At 63.3% G+C, this 13,410-nt stretch overlaps 3 protein-coding genes across 10 annotated transcripts in view; all 3 read left to right on the forward strand.

The window, feature by feature from the left end:
- Positions 1 to 13,410, forward strand: part of CAMK2B (calcium/calmodulin dependent protein kinase II beta) — a 104,343-nt gene that overhangs the window by 76,560 nt on the left and 14,373 nt on the right. For 3 of the 8 annotated variants that reach the window (XM_076006272.1, XM_076006269.1, XM_076006273.1), the window contains exons 6-15: positions 482 to 554; positions 3,642 to 3,744; positions 3,839 to 3,922; positions 4,499 to 4,593; positions 4,772 to 4,894; positions 5,349 to 5,432; positions 6,439 to 6,481; positions 7,492 to 7,566; positions 12,530 to 12,567; positions 12,736 to 12,807. In XM_076006272.1, the coding sequence (XP_075862387.1) occupies positions 482 to 554; positions 3,642 to 3,744; positions 3,839 to 3,922; positions 4,499 to 4,593; positions 4,772 to 4,894; positions 5,349 to 5,432; positions 6,439 to 6,481; positions 7,492 to 7,566; positions 12,530 to 12,567; positions 12,736 to 12,807 (790 nt within the window). Of the gene's footprint in view, positions 1 to 481; positions 555 to 3,641; positions 3,745 to 3,838; positions 3,923 to 4,498; positions 4,594 to 4,771; positions 4,895 to 5,348; positions 5,433 to 6,438; positions 6,482 to 7,491; positions 7,567 to 12,526; positions 12,568 to 12,735; positions 12,808 to 13,410 lie in introns of all 8 variants that reach the window. The other 5 variants (XM_076006270.1, XM_076006276.1, XM_076006274.1 and 2 more) reach the window with 2 other exon arrangements.
- MYL7 (myosin light chain 7) overlaps positions 1 to 13,410 on the forward strand; it is a 149,899-nt gene that overhangs the window by 40,825 nt on the left and 95,664 nt on the right. The window lies entirely within an intron of this gene.
- The window catches only part of POLD2 (DNA polymerase delta 2, accessory subunit), a 177,380-nt gene that overhangs the window by 40,819 nt on the left and 123,151 nt on the right, over positions 1 to 13,410 (forward strand). The gene's annotated exons all lie outside the window — the stretch shown is intronic.

Consider the following 13,410-nt stretch of genomic DNA (forward strand, 5'->3'; position numbering starts at 1 on the left):
CAGAGCAGGGGCCACATACCAGGGCACCCTCTGCCCTTACCCCCAGCCTTCCTTGGCCCTTCCCTGCCTTGGTTTCCCTCGCTTTTGCCCGCCTCTTGCAGGGTACAGACCCAGCCTGGCCTCCTGAGGACGTCCAGCTGAGCATCTGGCTTGGCCAACATGAGCCTGGGGACGGAGCGTTTCCTCTGAAATGCCCCATCTCCCAGGGACCTGGCCTGAGTAGAGGAGGGCCCAGAGGGGAAGGCAGGACCAGGGCCCGGCTTCCTGGCCTTGCGGGTGAGGAAGGAGCCCCATAGGCCCCTCCTGGCCAGCATCTCCCTCTCCCCTTGATCCCCTACATCCTCCTGGTTGCCCAGCTGGGGACCATGCCCAGTGCCACACAGCACTCCAGCCCCGCCCTCAGCACTTCCTCTTGCTGCTCCCTCCCCACCCCCACCCTGGCCATTTGCACTAACCCTAAACCGCCTGCTGTTTGCCGCAGTCACTGCATCCAGCAGATCCTGGAGGCTGTTCTCCATTGTCACCAAATGGGGGTCGTCCACAGAGACCTCAAGGTGAGTCCCCACCCCATTTGTGCCAGGTGTCTATTGTCCATACCTGCATGCAGTGTATAACGAGGAGTGAGAGGCTGGGCATTACAGAGCACCACAGGACACTGGGGAAGTGTGGGGTGTGTGTGCACATGTATGTGTATACATGTGTACATACACAGAGGAGTGTGTGTGCACGTGTGTACATGAATGTGGAGACACATGCATGTGTGTGGAGACATGCATGAAGGCATGTGTGCATGCTTATGTGTGCGCATGGAGGTGTGTGTGTATGTGTGTGGTTGCATGGAGGTATTATGTGAGTGTGTGTGTGGGGGCATGTGTGCATACGTGCTTATGGGTGTGCATACACACGTTCATGTGTGGGTATGCATGCATGGAGGGGTGTGTGTGCATATGTCTTCATTAGTGGTCATTTGTATGTATAAGTGTGTGTACTTGTGCATGCATGCACGTGTACATGTGGGTGTGCATGTGTGCACACGTGTGTCACGTGTGTTGCACATGTATGTGGACACATGTGTGCATACACATGCTTGTGCACATGTAGAGTGTCTGCACACATCTCTCCCAAAGCCTCCAGGCCTCCTGGGCTGGGAGGGGCAGTCTTTAGAATCAGTTTATTAGCAAATATCCACTCAGGGTCTCACTTTCTGGGCTCTCTACAAGACATGGCCCTAGCAGGTGGGGACACATGTGACAGAGGGCTGATACCGCTGGGAACAGGGTGGTGAGAGCAGGCCTTGCCCAGCTCTGCCAGGTCCTCCCAGCCCTTTCTGAAAGTCTCTGCTGCCCACAGCTCAGCTCTGGGCAGAGCGGCTCCAGGCTCTATTCAAAAGATTTGTCACCCCCAGGGCACTGGGTGGCCACAGACTCTCAAAAGCTTTCTTTCCTCTCTACTCCTCCCTCCCTCCCTCCCTCCCTTCTACCTTCCTGTCCTCCTCCTGCCCCACCTTCTCCAAGGCTTGGTTCAGCTGTTGCTCTGGGCAGGCAGTGCGGGTTCTGGGCCTGTCGCCCTGATGACTTTAAGACCAACCTTCCCATGGATGTTTGTGCTGCATGGGGCAGGTCACACCCTTCCTTGGGCCATTGATTAAGGGGGCTGATCTCTGCAGCTGCTCTGGGGAGGGTGTCACACCCAGAGCAGACCCAAGACCCTCTCCTGTGCCTTTTGCGCACCTGCCCACCTGCCCCGCTCCCTCAGGTGTGCACACCCGAGGGGTTTCCGCCCCTGTCTTATCTGCTGGCCCGCTAGGGCTGCCGGGGAAGGTGGCCGCAGGTGCTCCATCGGGACGCAGTGGCTCTCCTGTGAGGGAACATGGGCATTTTGTTCCCAGACCCCACAGTTGACCTAGTTAACTTTGAGGTCAAGGCATAGGAGTGGAGGTCAGTGCTCCCCTCCCGTTCTGGAGACAGAATTCTTGCCGTGGCCTCCCTCCTCCTGTTGAGGGGGACGGACTGGCCCTCCTCTCCTGGATAGAAATCTGCATGTGGATTGAGACAACCGGGAGGGGTGCTGTGGCCGCTTCACTCACCCGTGGCAGAGGGTGGCAGAGGGAAGTTGGCACCATCGTGGGGGCTGTGAGGGAGCCAGGGTGGAGGCTGGGGTGGGGGCATCACTGTGTGGCCCAGCAGGTGGGCCCAGCCTCCTGCTCCCTCCAGGGGCCCCCAGGCCTTGTTGCCTGGGGCTTCCTGGGGCTCAGTTCATTTAACTGCTCCTTCCTCTCTTTGGGAAGAAATTCGGTCCGTCCTTCAAGGAGGGGCACATACTGTGAGTGCGCTGTGTGCTGGGCCCCAGCCCGCAGGCCCTGCCCGCTCCCAGCCTTCTCCACGCACGTGTGCAGGGCGTGGGCCCTGCCCCACTCACCATGGCAAAATCAAGGTGTCCAGGGGCCTCTGGATCAGTACTCACGGGCAGGGCTGCATGTGCCCCAGCCTGTCACCTGACGAGATGGAGAGGGCCCCCTGACACTTCCAAGGGGGGACAGGGCCTTGACCCCACGAGCTCAGCAGGGCTGGGCTGGAGCCCCCCAAGGAAGCTCTGGGTTTCTGCCGTGTGGGCGCTCCCAGCTCAGGGGAGCAGGAGTCTGTCCACGTGGGGTTAGTGTGGCTCATCAATTCTAAGGGCCACTTTTGCACATTTAAAAATCTCTGAGATTTACACCTACTGTTAAAAAGCAGGTTGAGTGGCCATGTTTTGTCCTTCCGGTGGCTCGTGAAGTGGCAGCGTGCCACTTCAGGCAGGGGCACGGTGCTTCAGAGGGGACGAAGTGCCAGGATCTCATGGCACTTGGTGAAGGGAAGGGCGGACTGGGAGGCCGGCCAAGGGGACCTGAAGGCCCCAGGGAGCCCCCTGGTGGTCAAGGGCTAGGAAGGCCAGCAGCAGAGAGCTCCCCGCAGGGCGCTGAGCACAGCGGCTGGTAGGGATAGGCCGGGCCCTGCCAGGTCTGGACGCTGGAACAGGACGGTCCCAGGCGATGCAGCAGCCCAGGGAGCCCCTGGGCCCTCAGTGTGAGGTGTCCTCAGTCTGGGGACAGCAGCCTCCTTGACCTTGCTGCAGAGTAGGAAAGACACGTCCCTCCAGCCTGAGCAAGGGCGCTACTCCCCGAGGGGGCCTGGGGAACCTCCCCTACCCATGGGCGCCCAAAGGAGCAGGGGCCTCCTTTTCGCCCTGTGTGGGGGGACCTACCAGAGCCGGGGAGTCTTGGTGGGTGTACCGTACCTGGCAGGTGGATGTCCTGGCTGCCCCAGGTGCTGGGGCGCCTTGCCCTTCGGAGGTCACTGTGGGGAACATCGAGTTTGCTTGTAAGGGTGAGCTCAAGGTTTCGGTCCGAGTGGCCTTCAAACCCCTGTTCAGCGGGATCTGAACCCTGGCTGAGGGGCTATTGCCCCTGTCCCCGGGACAGACTGGCTGTGGGGTGCAGGCCTAGGTGTGAAGGCTAGCTATGCCCCACGGACACCACCGGGCAGGGGCATCAGACTTCTGTACCCCCCTCCTGCAAATTGTCGTCTCTGTTGTGTCCCCCCATCCCCTCCTGTAACACCCCTGGGTGTGAACAACTTGTCCTCGCGCTGGTGACCTCCCTGCAGCCAGAGAACCTGCTCCTGGCCAGCAAGTGCAAAGGGGCTGCAGTGAAGCTGGCAGACTTCGGCCTGGCCATCGAGGTGCAGGGGGACCAGCAGGCATGGTTTGGTGAGTGCCTGGGATGGGGGCATCGGGCGGTGGGCGGTGGGCGGGGGTCAGAGAGGTGCTGGTGGCCCCTCACGGCCCCTTTCCCTTTCACTAGGATTTGCTGGCACACCGGGCTACCTGTCCCCTGAAGTCCTTCGCAAAGAGGCATACGGCAAGCCTGTGGATATCTGGGCATGCGGTGAGGCCTGGCCTGGGCATAGTGGGACCTTAGGTGTTTTGGGGTGTGTCAGGGCTCATGACCTCTGACCTGGAGCATGCAGATGACCGGCACACCTTCCCTGAGCCAGGTTTATCTGTGCTAGACGTGCCCTTGAGCTACCCTGGCAGGGCTCTGCTACGCAGCCTGGAGCCCCCCACCCAGAGTAGAATCACTATCGGGGCCCCTGGCCCATCGCCTGGTGTCCGTTGCACTCAGCAAAGGTCCGGGCCAGAATGAGCACATGGGGAGACGGACAGTGGAAGGGTCGGGGCTGTCGGGCCTCTTAGCAGGGCCACCTCCCTGGGTGGGGGTTCCCTCCCACAGAGGCAGGGAACAACAGAGGGCCTGGCCTTGGGCCTGACGTGGGGCAGGGTGGCGGGGGCTGGTTGTGCCATTCTGCCCGTGTGTCTCCAGCATGGTGTGGAGGGCAAAGGAACGCTGTGAACCCCAGTGCCCTCACAGGGCCGTGGGAGCTGGTGTCAGGGTGCAGGGCACGAGCTCCATAGACGGCCGTGCCCTGCGCGTGGGCACGGTGCTCATGGGCTCCGTCTGCAGGGGTGATCCTGTACATCCTGCTCGTGGGCTACCCACCCTTCTGGGACGAGGACCAGCACAAGCTGTATCAGCAGATCAAGGCCGGCGCCTACGACGTGAGTGTCCCTGGGACCCTGCTCTGACCTGCCCCCGCCCCTGGGTGTGGCAGGTGTGGCAGCCTGGGAAGAGGCTGGGAGTGGGGTGAAGTCGCCTGCGGCCAAGCCCACAGATGAGAATCCTGGCCTCTGCCTGGGGAGGGGGCTTCAGACTCAGCCCGTGCCTTGTCTCCTGCAGTTCCCATCCCCTGAGTGGGACACCGTCACTCCTGAAGCCAAAAACCTCATCAACCAGATGCTGACCATCAACCCCGCCAAGCGCATCACAGCCCACGAGGCCCTGAAGCACCCGTGGGTCTGCGTGAGTTGTCCTTGGCACCCACGGCGGGGAGGGGCTTCTGGTGGAGGTAGCTCCAGACCACTCCCCTGACGAGGGCCCTAGGAGGGCCTTGGGATCCTGTTCCTTGCATTCAGTAGGTCCCCTGTGTCCCCTGAGTGTTACTTGTGGCCTCTAGCTTGGGACACGCTGGTGGGGTTGTGAGGTTGGGGCTCAGAGGGCGTTGGAAGGTAGAGCAGGCACCTTCCTCCTGACCCCAGTCCTGTCCATGAGGGACAGAGTGGCAAGGCCAGCAAGGGACAAGGCTTGGAGTCACAGGCAGGTGGGAATGGTCCATGGGGACAGGTGGCCTTTTGCTGCAGTGGTGGCTGGAGGCTCTCAGCACATAGGGGCTCCAGGGTGCCTGGAGCCCTGCTGCCCTGGCCTCTCCTGGGCCCTTAGGCTCCTGGCTGCCATGTGACTGCCCCTTTCCCTGCAGCAACGCTCCACGGTAGCCTCGATGATGCACAGACAGGAGACAGTGGAGTGTCTGAAGAAGTTCAACGCCAGGAGGAAGCTCAAGGTGAGGTGCTGTCCCCTAGCCCTGGCACCGCTATGCTTCTCTGCGTCCCCATGGCACCCATGCTGGAGGGAAGGAGACCTGGGGGGTCCCAGCAAGCCCAGCAGTTGCAGGTGCTCCCAGGACTGTGGGTGTTGGCAAATTCCAGACCAGATGCGACAGGTGAACTTAGTCCAGCTTGAGAATGAGCCCAGAGGTGGCCTGGGGCCAGGTGTGGGCTTGGCCTCCAGGCCCAGCACCAGTGCCACCGAGCCAGCTGTGCTGCTTCCAAGCAGCCTTGGAGAGGCTGTCTGAGGTGCTCCCTGCAGGGCCCCACCTGGGGCTCTGCAGGCGAAACACACCCTCTAGCAGGCATACTCTCTTTAGTTCGAGTGAGTCCAGAAGCTTCCGACCCAGAGCAGGTTTGGTAAGGAGAGCAGAGCCAAGTGCTGGTCTCAGGTGGGCTCGGGGAGGCTGGAGACGGAAGTGGGCATACGTAGCATGCCTGGTCCGTCCGCTGGCCAGAGCTGGTCCTGACGGTGGCAGTCTGATGCAAGCTGGCTGGGTCCCTCAGCTGCTCAGTGCCAGGCGAGAGGCCCAGGCGGCACCCAGGGATCGGCAGCCTGGTAGCTCCTTGCTGGTCTCTGAGTGGTGGCTATCCCCGAAGCCCTGAGGACAGCGGCCACTGTCCTGAGCCTGCAGGGAGAGGAGGGGCCACCGGGGAGCCAGACCCCAGAGGAGCTGCTGTGCTGACTGGGGGCCCCGGCGGCCGCTGAGGCTCACGGGGTCTTGAAGCATTTAGGAGCTGTGGTCAGCCAGCTGGTTTAGGGTCCAGGATGTGGGTGAATTCTGGAAGCAGGTGACCTGTCGTGGTGCCACTGCCAGGTTCCTGGAACTCTTGCCTCTCTAGGAGGCCGTGATGGCATCGTGCCAGGTGCCCGTGAACCTGAGCATCTGGGGGGGCTTCTGGCCAGAAGCCAGCAGGGGACACTGACAGGACTGCCCTGCCTTTGTCTGTGTCTCTCCCCAGGGGGCCATCCTCACCACCATGCTGGCCACGCGGAATTTCTCAGGTGAGACTTTCCTCTCCGGGGCAACTGGCTGCCCCTGCCCTGCAGGCTGCCCAGGAAGGCTCCTCCTTCCCACGAGCCCCTCGGCCCCCCTCTGCTGCCGGCCTGCACCGGCCCTGCCCCAGCTCCAAGCCCCCCCGGCCGCCTGGCCCAGCGGGGCTCTCTCCTTGGGCGACCCCCCGGGTCCACCCCCACTCCCAGCCCATCATCTTCGTGCCGGGTCTGTGTCCCCTGCCCTGACGAGTGTCTGTGCTGCCTGCCACCGGGGCGCAGTACCGAGTGTGTCTGTCCAGGCGTGTGTCGGGCATCTCTGTGGCCTCCTTGTCGTTCTGAGCACTTGGAGCACCGTGTTGTGTGCGGGCAGCAGGCAGAGGGGACGTGGGGTGGCGCGGGAGGCTCCGCGGGCCTCCTTCCGAGTTCCGGACGAGCCGCAGCCGCCTGCCGAGGTCAATCACGGCGGGTGGTGGGGAAGCAAGGTCTCCGGGGGTCTGTTAGAGACCCCCAAGGCCCAGGGCACTGGCAGGCCCACCCCGGGGACGGCGCTAGCCCCAGAGTGGCGCCAGCGGCCCAGGCCTGGACGAGCTGTGCCCGTGGCTTCTCCGTCGTTGACACTCAGTGTGCGAGCGTCTGTGATCCGTCTCACGTTGTCCGTCTGCATCTGGCGCCCCTCCCGCCCATCCTGTTACTTTTGCTGTGACACTGTGCCGGGAGCGGGTGCATCACACCAACACTAATAGGACTGTCCTGTCTGCTGTGTGCCACCACGCCCCTGCGGGCACGAGAAGCCCCCGCCGGGGTTTTCTAAGGAGAAAGGAGGCAAATGCTTTTCAATGTCGATCAGCCCAATCTTGTTTTCACTCTCCTGAGAAAAGGATTCTGGAACCATCGGTCACCTAAACTTTAACTCTAATCTTCTCTGCTTCCTTTGTCTCTTTTCTTCCCTTACCTCGCCCACCCCTCGTCTGTGTCCGCCCACCCCTCCCTCCCCCTCGTCTCTAACCCGGTGCTAACAGTGGGCAGACAGACCACCGCTCCGGCCACAATGTCCACCGCGGCCTCCGGCACCACCATGGGGCTGGTGGAACAAGGTAGATGTGTCTTGACCGGCCTCCCGCCCACTCCCGCCTGTCCCTCCTGCCAGCATGCAGCCCCGCTGCACGCAGCCGCTGGCCAGGCTCTAGAGCTGCCCCAGAGGCCGCCAGGCCCCGGGAGCGCTTGCTCCCGCCGTGGTCACACCCCAGCAGAGCCCCCTCGAGGGCAGGGAGGCAGCCCCCACACTCCTCATCTGTGAGAGGAGGGGCTGGGCTAGGTGACCCCTGGCCACACCCAGCCTCCCAGTCCTGGCCCCTGAGGTCTGGGGGTCTAGAGACTCCCCATTCAGAATGGCCTTGACCCCACAGGGAGCCCCTGGGCTTGCAGCCAGGGTCCAACTCCTGAAAGGAGAGCCATGGGGAGCAGGGCCAGAGTGTCAGGGGCATGGTCCCAGGGGAGCCCATGGGGCTTGGGGTCAGTCCCTCCTGCAGGGCAATCCCCAATCAGCCCCCAGGGGGCCTGCCCGGAGCTGGTGGTCTGTGCTGCTGAGTCCCACACTTTCCTGTCTGTCCTGAGAATGCCCCAGGACAGGCTGCTCCAGCGCCAGGGGGCTCCGGGCACACTGAGGCAACTCCGAAGGCTTCATCTTGGGGTCTTTCGACAAGGTCCTCCTCATGCAGCCCCAGGCACCAGGAAGGGAGGAGGCGGCTGTGCCTACCCACCCCTCTGGGCCTTCGGAGCCAGACCTCTCTCCCCAGCAGGAGCCAGGGCCAGAGCCCAGAGGCCCAGGTCAGCTCCTGCCACCTGCCGGCTTGTGACCGGGCAGATCCTGTGAGGGCTAGGTGACCCTGGACCTCCTCATGGGCTCCACAGCTGTAGCCCAACCTGAGGGCTGGCGAGAGCGTAGGGCAGGCTTAGCTGGCCTCAGCCGGTGAGCACACGGGGCCAACTGGGTCCTCCCTGAGCCGAGACGCAGTGTCCTGTCATGCCTCCAGTGTTGGCTGAGGACAGGCTTCAGGGGCCTGGGTACTGCCTTCCCCAGGCCCACCCACCCCAGCTCCCACTGACAACCCAGTGGGTGAGCACCCTGGCCTTCCCAGCCAGAGAACCCTCCCCTGGGGAGACTCAGGCCGTCCCTGGGGAAGGGAGTGCGTCCTCACGAGAGCCCAGTGGACCTGTCCAGCAGCGGCGCCCAGGGAGGGCACTTCTGAGTCTCTTCATTTGACAGGCTTTCTGGTGCACCTGTGGGAGGGGCTGAGGTTAGAAAAGGATGAGGCCAGTGGCTCGTGGGGAGTCCTCGCTGCCCAGGGGACAGTGCCGAGGGACAGTCGCCTCTGCACCGCCCTTGCCCGGGGCTCCTGCTGCAAAGCCCGCCCGCCTGCCTGCAAGTGAACGTGGGGCGACGGTGCATGAGGCCCGTGCATGCGCGGCTCGTCCCTGGGCGCCGAAGGCCGCTCTGTCTTGGAGGGTCGTCAGTGCATGTGGGCAGAGCCCAGCATGGCTGTCCAGGGTGACCAGCAGGGGGGCGAAGCAGTGGCGGTGCTACGGGGCCACCTGCCCCACTAGGTCTGTCCAGCTTAGCTGCACCCCACAGACATGCGGTGGGGGTCTCACTTCTCCTTGGACGATGGCTGAGTCTGGCACCGTCGGTCAGACCCCCTGTGTGGCATAGTCCCCCTTGGTGAGCAGGGAGACCCTGACTGTAACAGCATGTTGCAGTCTGTCCTGCACTGAGCAGGTGTAAGAGCAAAGGGGACCCCCCACCATCTGGCCAGCTGTGGGCTGACAGCAGTCATCCCGGCCTGGAGACCCCAGGAGTGGGCGATGCCCTGCCAGGGTAGGGGCAGAGGGTCTCTCCTTGTCCTCCAGAGGCCTGTGGAGACTTAGCCCAGGTGTCTGAGACACCTGTGGCTGCTTGGTCCAACCTTGGCCCGTGCTACACCTAATCGATGCTTTTAACTTGAGACAGCACCGGGGACGCTCCCGTGCCCTTGAACTCCGGTATCGACAGGGTTCTGGCCACAGTGAATCTGGAGTTAGTCCAGGACGGAGATGTGAATGTCAGGGAAATGCCAGGAGCCACCTGTTCAGGGCAGCCCCAGCCCGTGAGCCCCACACGGCGCCCAAGGTGTGCACAGTGAGGGTTTAAAAAAGGGGTTCACTAGGAAGGGTCTTGGGAACCGATTAAAACGACAGGGGTGTCTGCTGCAGGGCTTCCCAGAGCCTTGTCCCCAGCCATGGCCTGAGTTCTCAGAGGAGGGTGGGCTCACCTGGGGCATTTCCCCCCCACTTGACTATGAACTTCTGTCCTCTTTCTTCCCCACTGATGCTGTTAACGTCTCCAGAAGCAGTTTGGAAATGTGGGTTTTGATGGACTCGGGCACGTAAATGGAACCCTCTTAGGACCACCCCTGCCCGTGGTCTTAGCTCAGGTGCCTCCTTCCTGCGAGTCATCTGCGTCATCTGAGGGTGGGCCGAGGGGAAGAGCCGGCTGCTGCCGGGGTGCCACACCGGCCCCGGCGAGTCTCAGACGGCTGCTGGCCCGCGCTGCGCAGAACCCTGCGGGAAACGGCCGCAGGGCTGGCTGCATGTGTGGCTCTCCTTACTGCGGCGGTGGGGGGGGTCAAGCCAGCCTTCTGCAAACCGTCCATTTTGATTGGCCACACGTTTGAGATGTGTGTTTCTGGAAGGGCTGGGGGTGCCCTTGCTTGCCTGCTCAGCCACCACGGCAAGTGTCCTCAAGGTGAGGCGGGTTGTCTCCTTCCTCAGGCCTCTGGGCGGAGCGCATTTCCCTAGCCCTGTCAGGCAGCTGTCACCAGCAAGGGCAGGGAGCCCCACCACAGCCTCTGCAGGGCCTGGCCCCGGCTCCTGCTCTCGGGCCAGCCGGCTCCGGTGGGCGTTCCTGGGGATGAGCCGTGTGCATCGGAGAGGAGGAAGGACGAAGGGAGGGTGGGGTCCACAGACAGGGGAGGGGCGGTCCAGAATCCACATGTCCCCGAGTCTTCACGACTGGCCTGCCCCTCCAGAGTGACTTACCAGGAGGCAGATTTTCACCACAGTGTGGGAGAGGGTTTCACAGGCTGCTCTGTGGGGAGCGGGAAGTCGGCATTTCTGGCCCCGAACGCACTGGGCAGGGGTGCCCTGGCATGGCGGGGTGGTCCTGCTGCAGCTTCGCTGGGGTGGGGGTCTCAGGCCGGGAAGGTGGAATGCAGGGTCAGGCCTGGGGCAGGGAGTGATGCTTGTGCACCTTCGCTGAGGAGGAGGCCCCAGGCATCGGGTTTCTGGTTAACTCCAGAAAGACCTGCTCAGGGATCCTGGGAGCGCCCCTAGGCTCGATGCAGAACTTCTTAGAGTTAACAGGTCCGTGAGGGAGGGGAGTCTGTGAACGGAAACTGCGCCTGCTGCAGCGGCACTAGGGCCACCCTTCGGGGTCCCCAGGGTCACTAGCAGCCACTGGGCTGTCATGACTCTGTGTCCACACACAGAGCCCGGGAGGGACCAGGCCGTGGAGAAGGCGGCAGTGGGCATCTGGGGAGGGAGGGACACAGCCAGCAGGCAGCGGGCAAGACCTCCTGGTGTCCGAAGTGAAATGGGGGGTGACCCAAGCATCAAGTGTCAGAATTGCCCGGAGGGCTTGTGGAACAGATGCCCAGCCCCCAGAGGGTCTGGCCCAGGAGGTCAGGGTGGGCCTGGGAATTTGCATTTCTGATGGTACAGGGTGATTCTGCTACTGGGAGTGGGGGCATTTGAGAACCACGGCAGCTCCAGGCCTCTGTGTGCCCGTCCGTTCCCAGCAGGAAGGAGTCCCAGAGTCCCGTGCTCGGCCCATGCCCGTGTGGGCGCACAGGGCCCCCAGGCAGGCAGGAGAACCGGACGTCAGGGCCTGGCCGGCCGCATCCTGGAACCAGGCGGGCGGGGGTGCTGTGCCACTTGCCTTCCCCGCTTGGCCCAGAGGCGAGAGACCCACCCCTCCCCCGTCGTCCCTTCGCACTGCGTGTCCAGCCTGCCTGCCTCTCTGGCCCTGCTGCGCCCGGCTCTCCTCCGAGCCTGGGCCTGCAGACGCGCGCTCCTGCCTGAACCGACACAAACTTTGTTTTCTCTCTCTCTTCTTCCTCACTCCCTCACCTCCTCACCTTTCCTTTTCTGTAAGGTAAGCTGACTTCCTATTTTTTTTTCTTCTGTTCTATGATTAAAATTTTAACCACCGTGAAGGGTGTAGATGTTGGGGACTGGGCCGTGCCCATCCTGACCTCCAACAGGGCATGTTGGGATGAGGTGGAGGCCCAGCCACTGAGCCTGGGGGGTCCTCGGAGGCTTGTGGGCAAAGAGGCCTGGTTGGCCCATCAGAGCCTACCAAGAAGTGGCTCCAAGACCAGGGCTGCCGGGGCAGCTCAGGAGGGAGCACGGGGCTGCCACTCGGGTGCTCTGAGCCAACCAAGAGCATCGGTACAGAGCTGAGTCCTGTCCGCCAAGGGCACGAGCAGGGGGAGGAAAGGCGGGGGACGAGAGCAGGGCAGGGCAGCCTCTGTGGTGGCCAGCTGCAGCCCGCGCACCCCTGGCTTGGGAGGTGGAGACCCGTGAAGGGCGTGCCCCTCCCTCCCCCTCCGGAGTCCAACTCACCTGCCCCATGCCTAACTTGGTGCCGCTTGTCCCATGTTCCCATGGTTGGAGGGGCCACGTCCTGCCTTCCTCTTGGAAGAGCCTGCATGCGACCCGGAAGCCAAGGGTGGGGCGGCTCCCCAGCACCCGAGGAGCAATCTTGGTGCCCTGCAGGAGCCCCAGGGTCAGGGAGAACAGCTGGGGAAGGGATCAGTTCTGGAGCGAGGGCAGCCCTGGCCTATCCCCCCAGGACAGGCCAGCTGCCTGCTCAGAGCCAGCCTGGTGCTGAAGCCACACCTGCCCTGGGACCCGGGCCCACTCCTGGGGAAGGAGTGGAGGCAGGGAAAGGGTGAGGTGTCGTGGGCTGCAGGGGGCCCCAGGCCCGCCACTCATGATGCCTCTTCCCTCCCAATGCAGCAGCCAAGAGTTTGCTCAACAAGAAAGCAGACGGAGTCAAGGTGAGGTGCCTGCTTGGCCTTGGGCGCCTGGGGGCCCAGAGCCTGCAGCTTTGCCCCCGGCCCCTGAGGCTCCCACTCTGGAAGCCCCCTCCCTCCAGGGGCAGATGCGGGGAGGGGAGTAGTGTGCAGCTTCTCCCACCTAAGGGCTCCTCTCTGCTCTCTCCACAGCCCCAGACGAATAGCACCAAAAACAGTGCAGCTGTCACCAGCCCCAAAGGGACGCTTCCTCCTGCCGCCCTGGTACTGAACTCTGCAGCCCCTGCCTCTCAGCCCCTCCTGCACCCCCAGTTGTGAGGGGCCCAGGGGAAGGTGGGGTCTGGCCCCACCCGGCCTGTCTGTGACAGCCCATGCTGGCCCCCGCCCCTCACCCCTCACTGCAGTAATGGTGGTGGAGTGGAGGGCTTGGCCTCCCCAGAGGAGAGGCCACTGCTGGGGGGCCCAGATCCAGACAGGTGCAAGGCCCCTCACTGGGGCCCAGAGACATTGGGGTGCAGGGGAGAGGCCCAGCCTCCCACCTGTGCTGACCTGTGGATGTCTCCCCAGGAGGCTTCAGGTGGTCGCTGAGGCAGAGGACACCCCCGGTCCCCAGGGACCCTACCCTCTTCCACCACCCTCACAGGCCGACCCAGAGCCCCGGCCAGGGGGAGTGGCCCTGAGTGGCACATCCCACGTGCCATGGAGAGACGGGCCACAGTGGTGCGGTGGGGAGGTGTCTGGGCCAGTAGCTGCCAGGGTGGGCTCGCTGCCATCGTCTGTGCTTCCCTCAGGAGCCAGCACACCCATGCTGGGAGGGCGGGTGCCCATGACATTCCTGCTGTGCCCCTCACTGCCTCTCAAGGGCGT

Source organism: Microcebus murinus, chromosome 9 (genome assembly GCF_040939455.1).
Source record: "Microcebus murinus isolate Inina chromosome 9, M.murinus_Inina_mat1.0, whole genome shotgun sequence".
NCBI lineage: Eukaryota > Metazoa > Chordata > Mammalia > Primates > Cheirogaleidae > Microcebus > Microcebus murinus.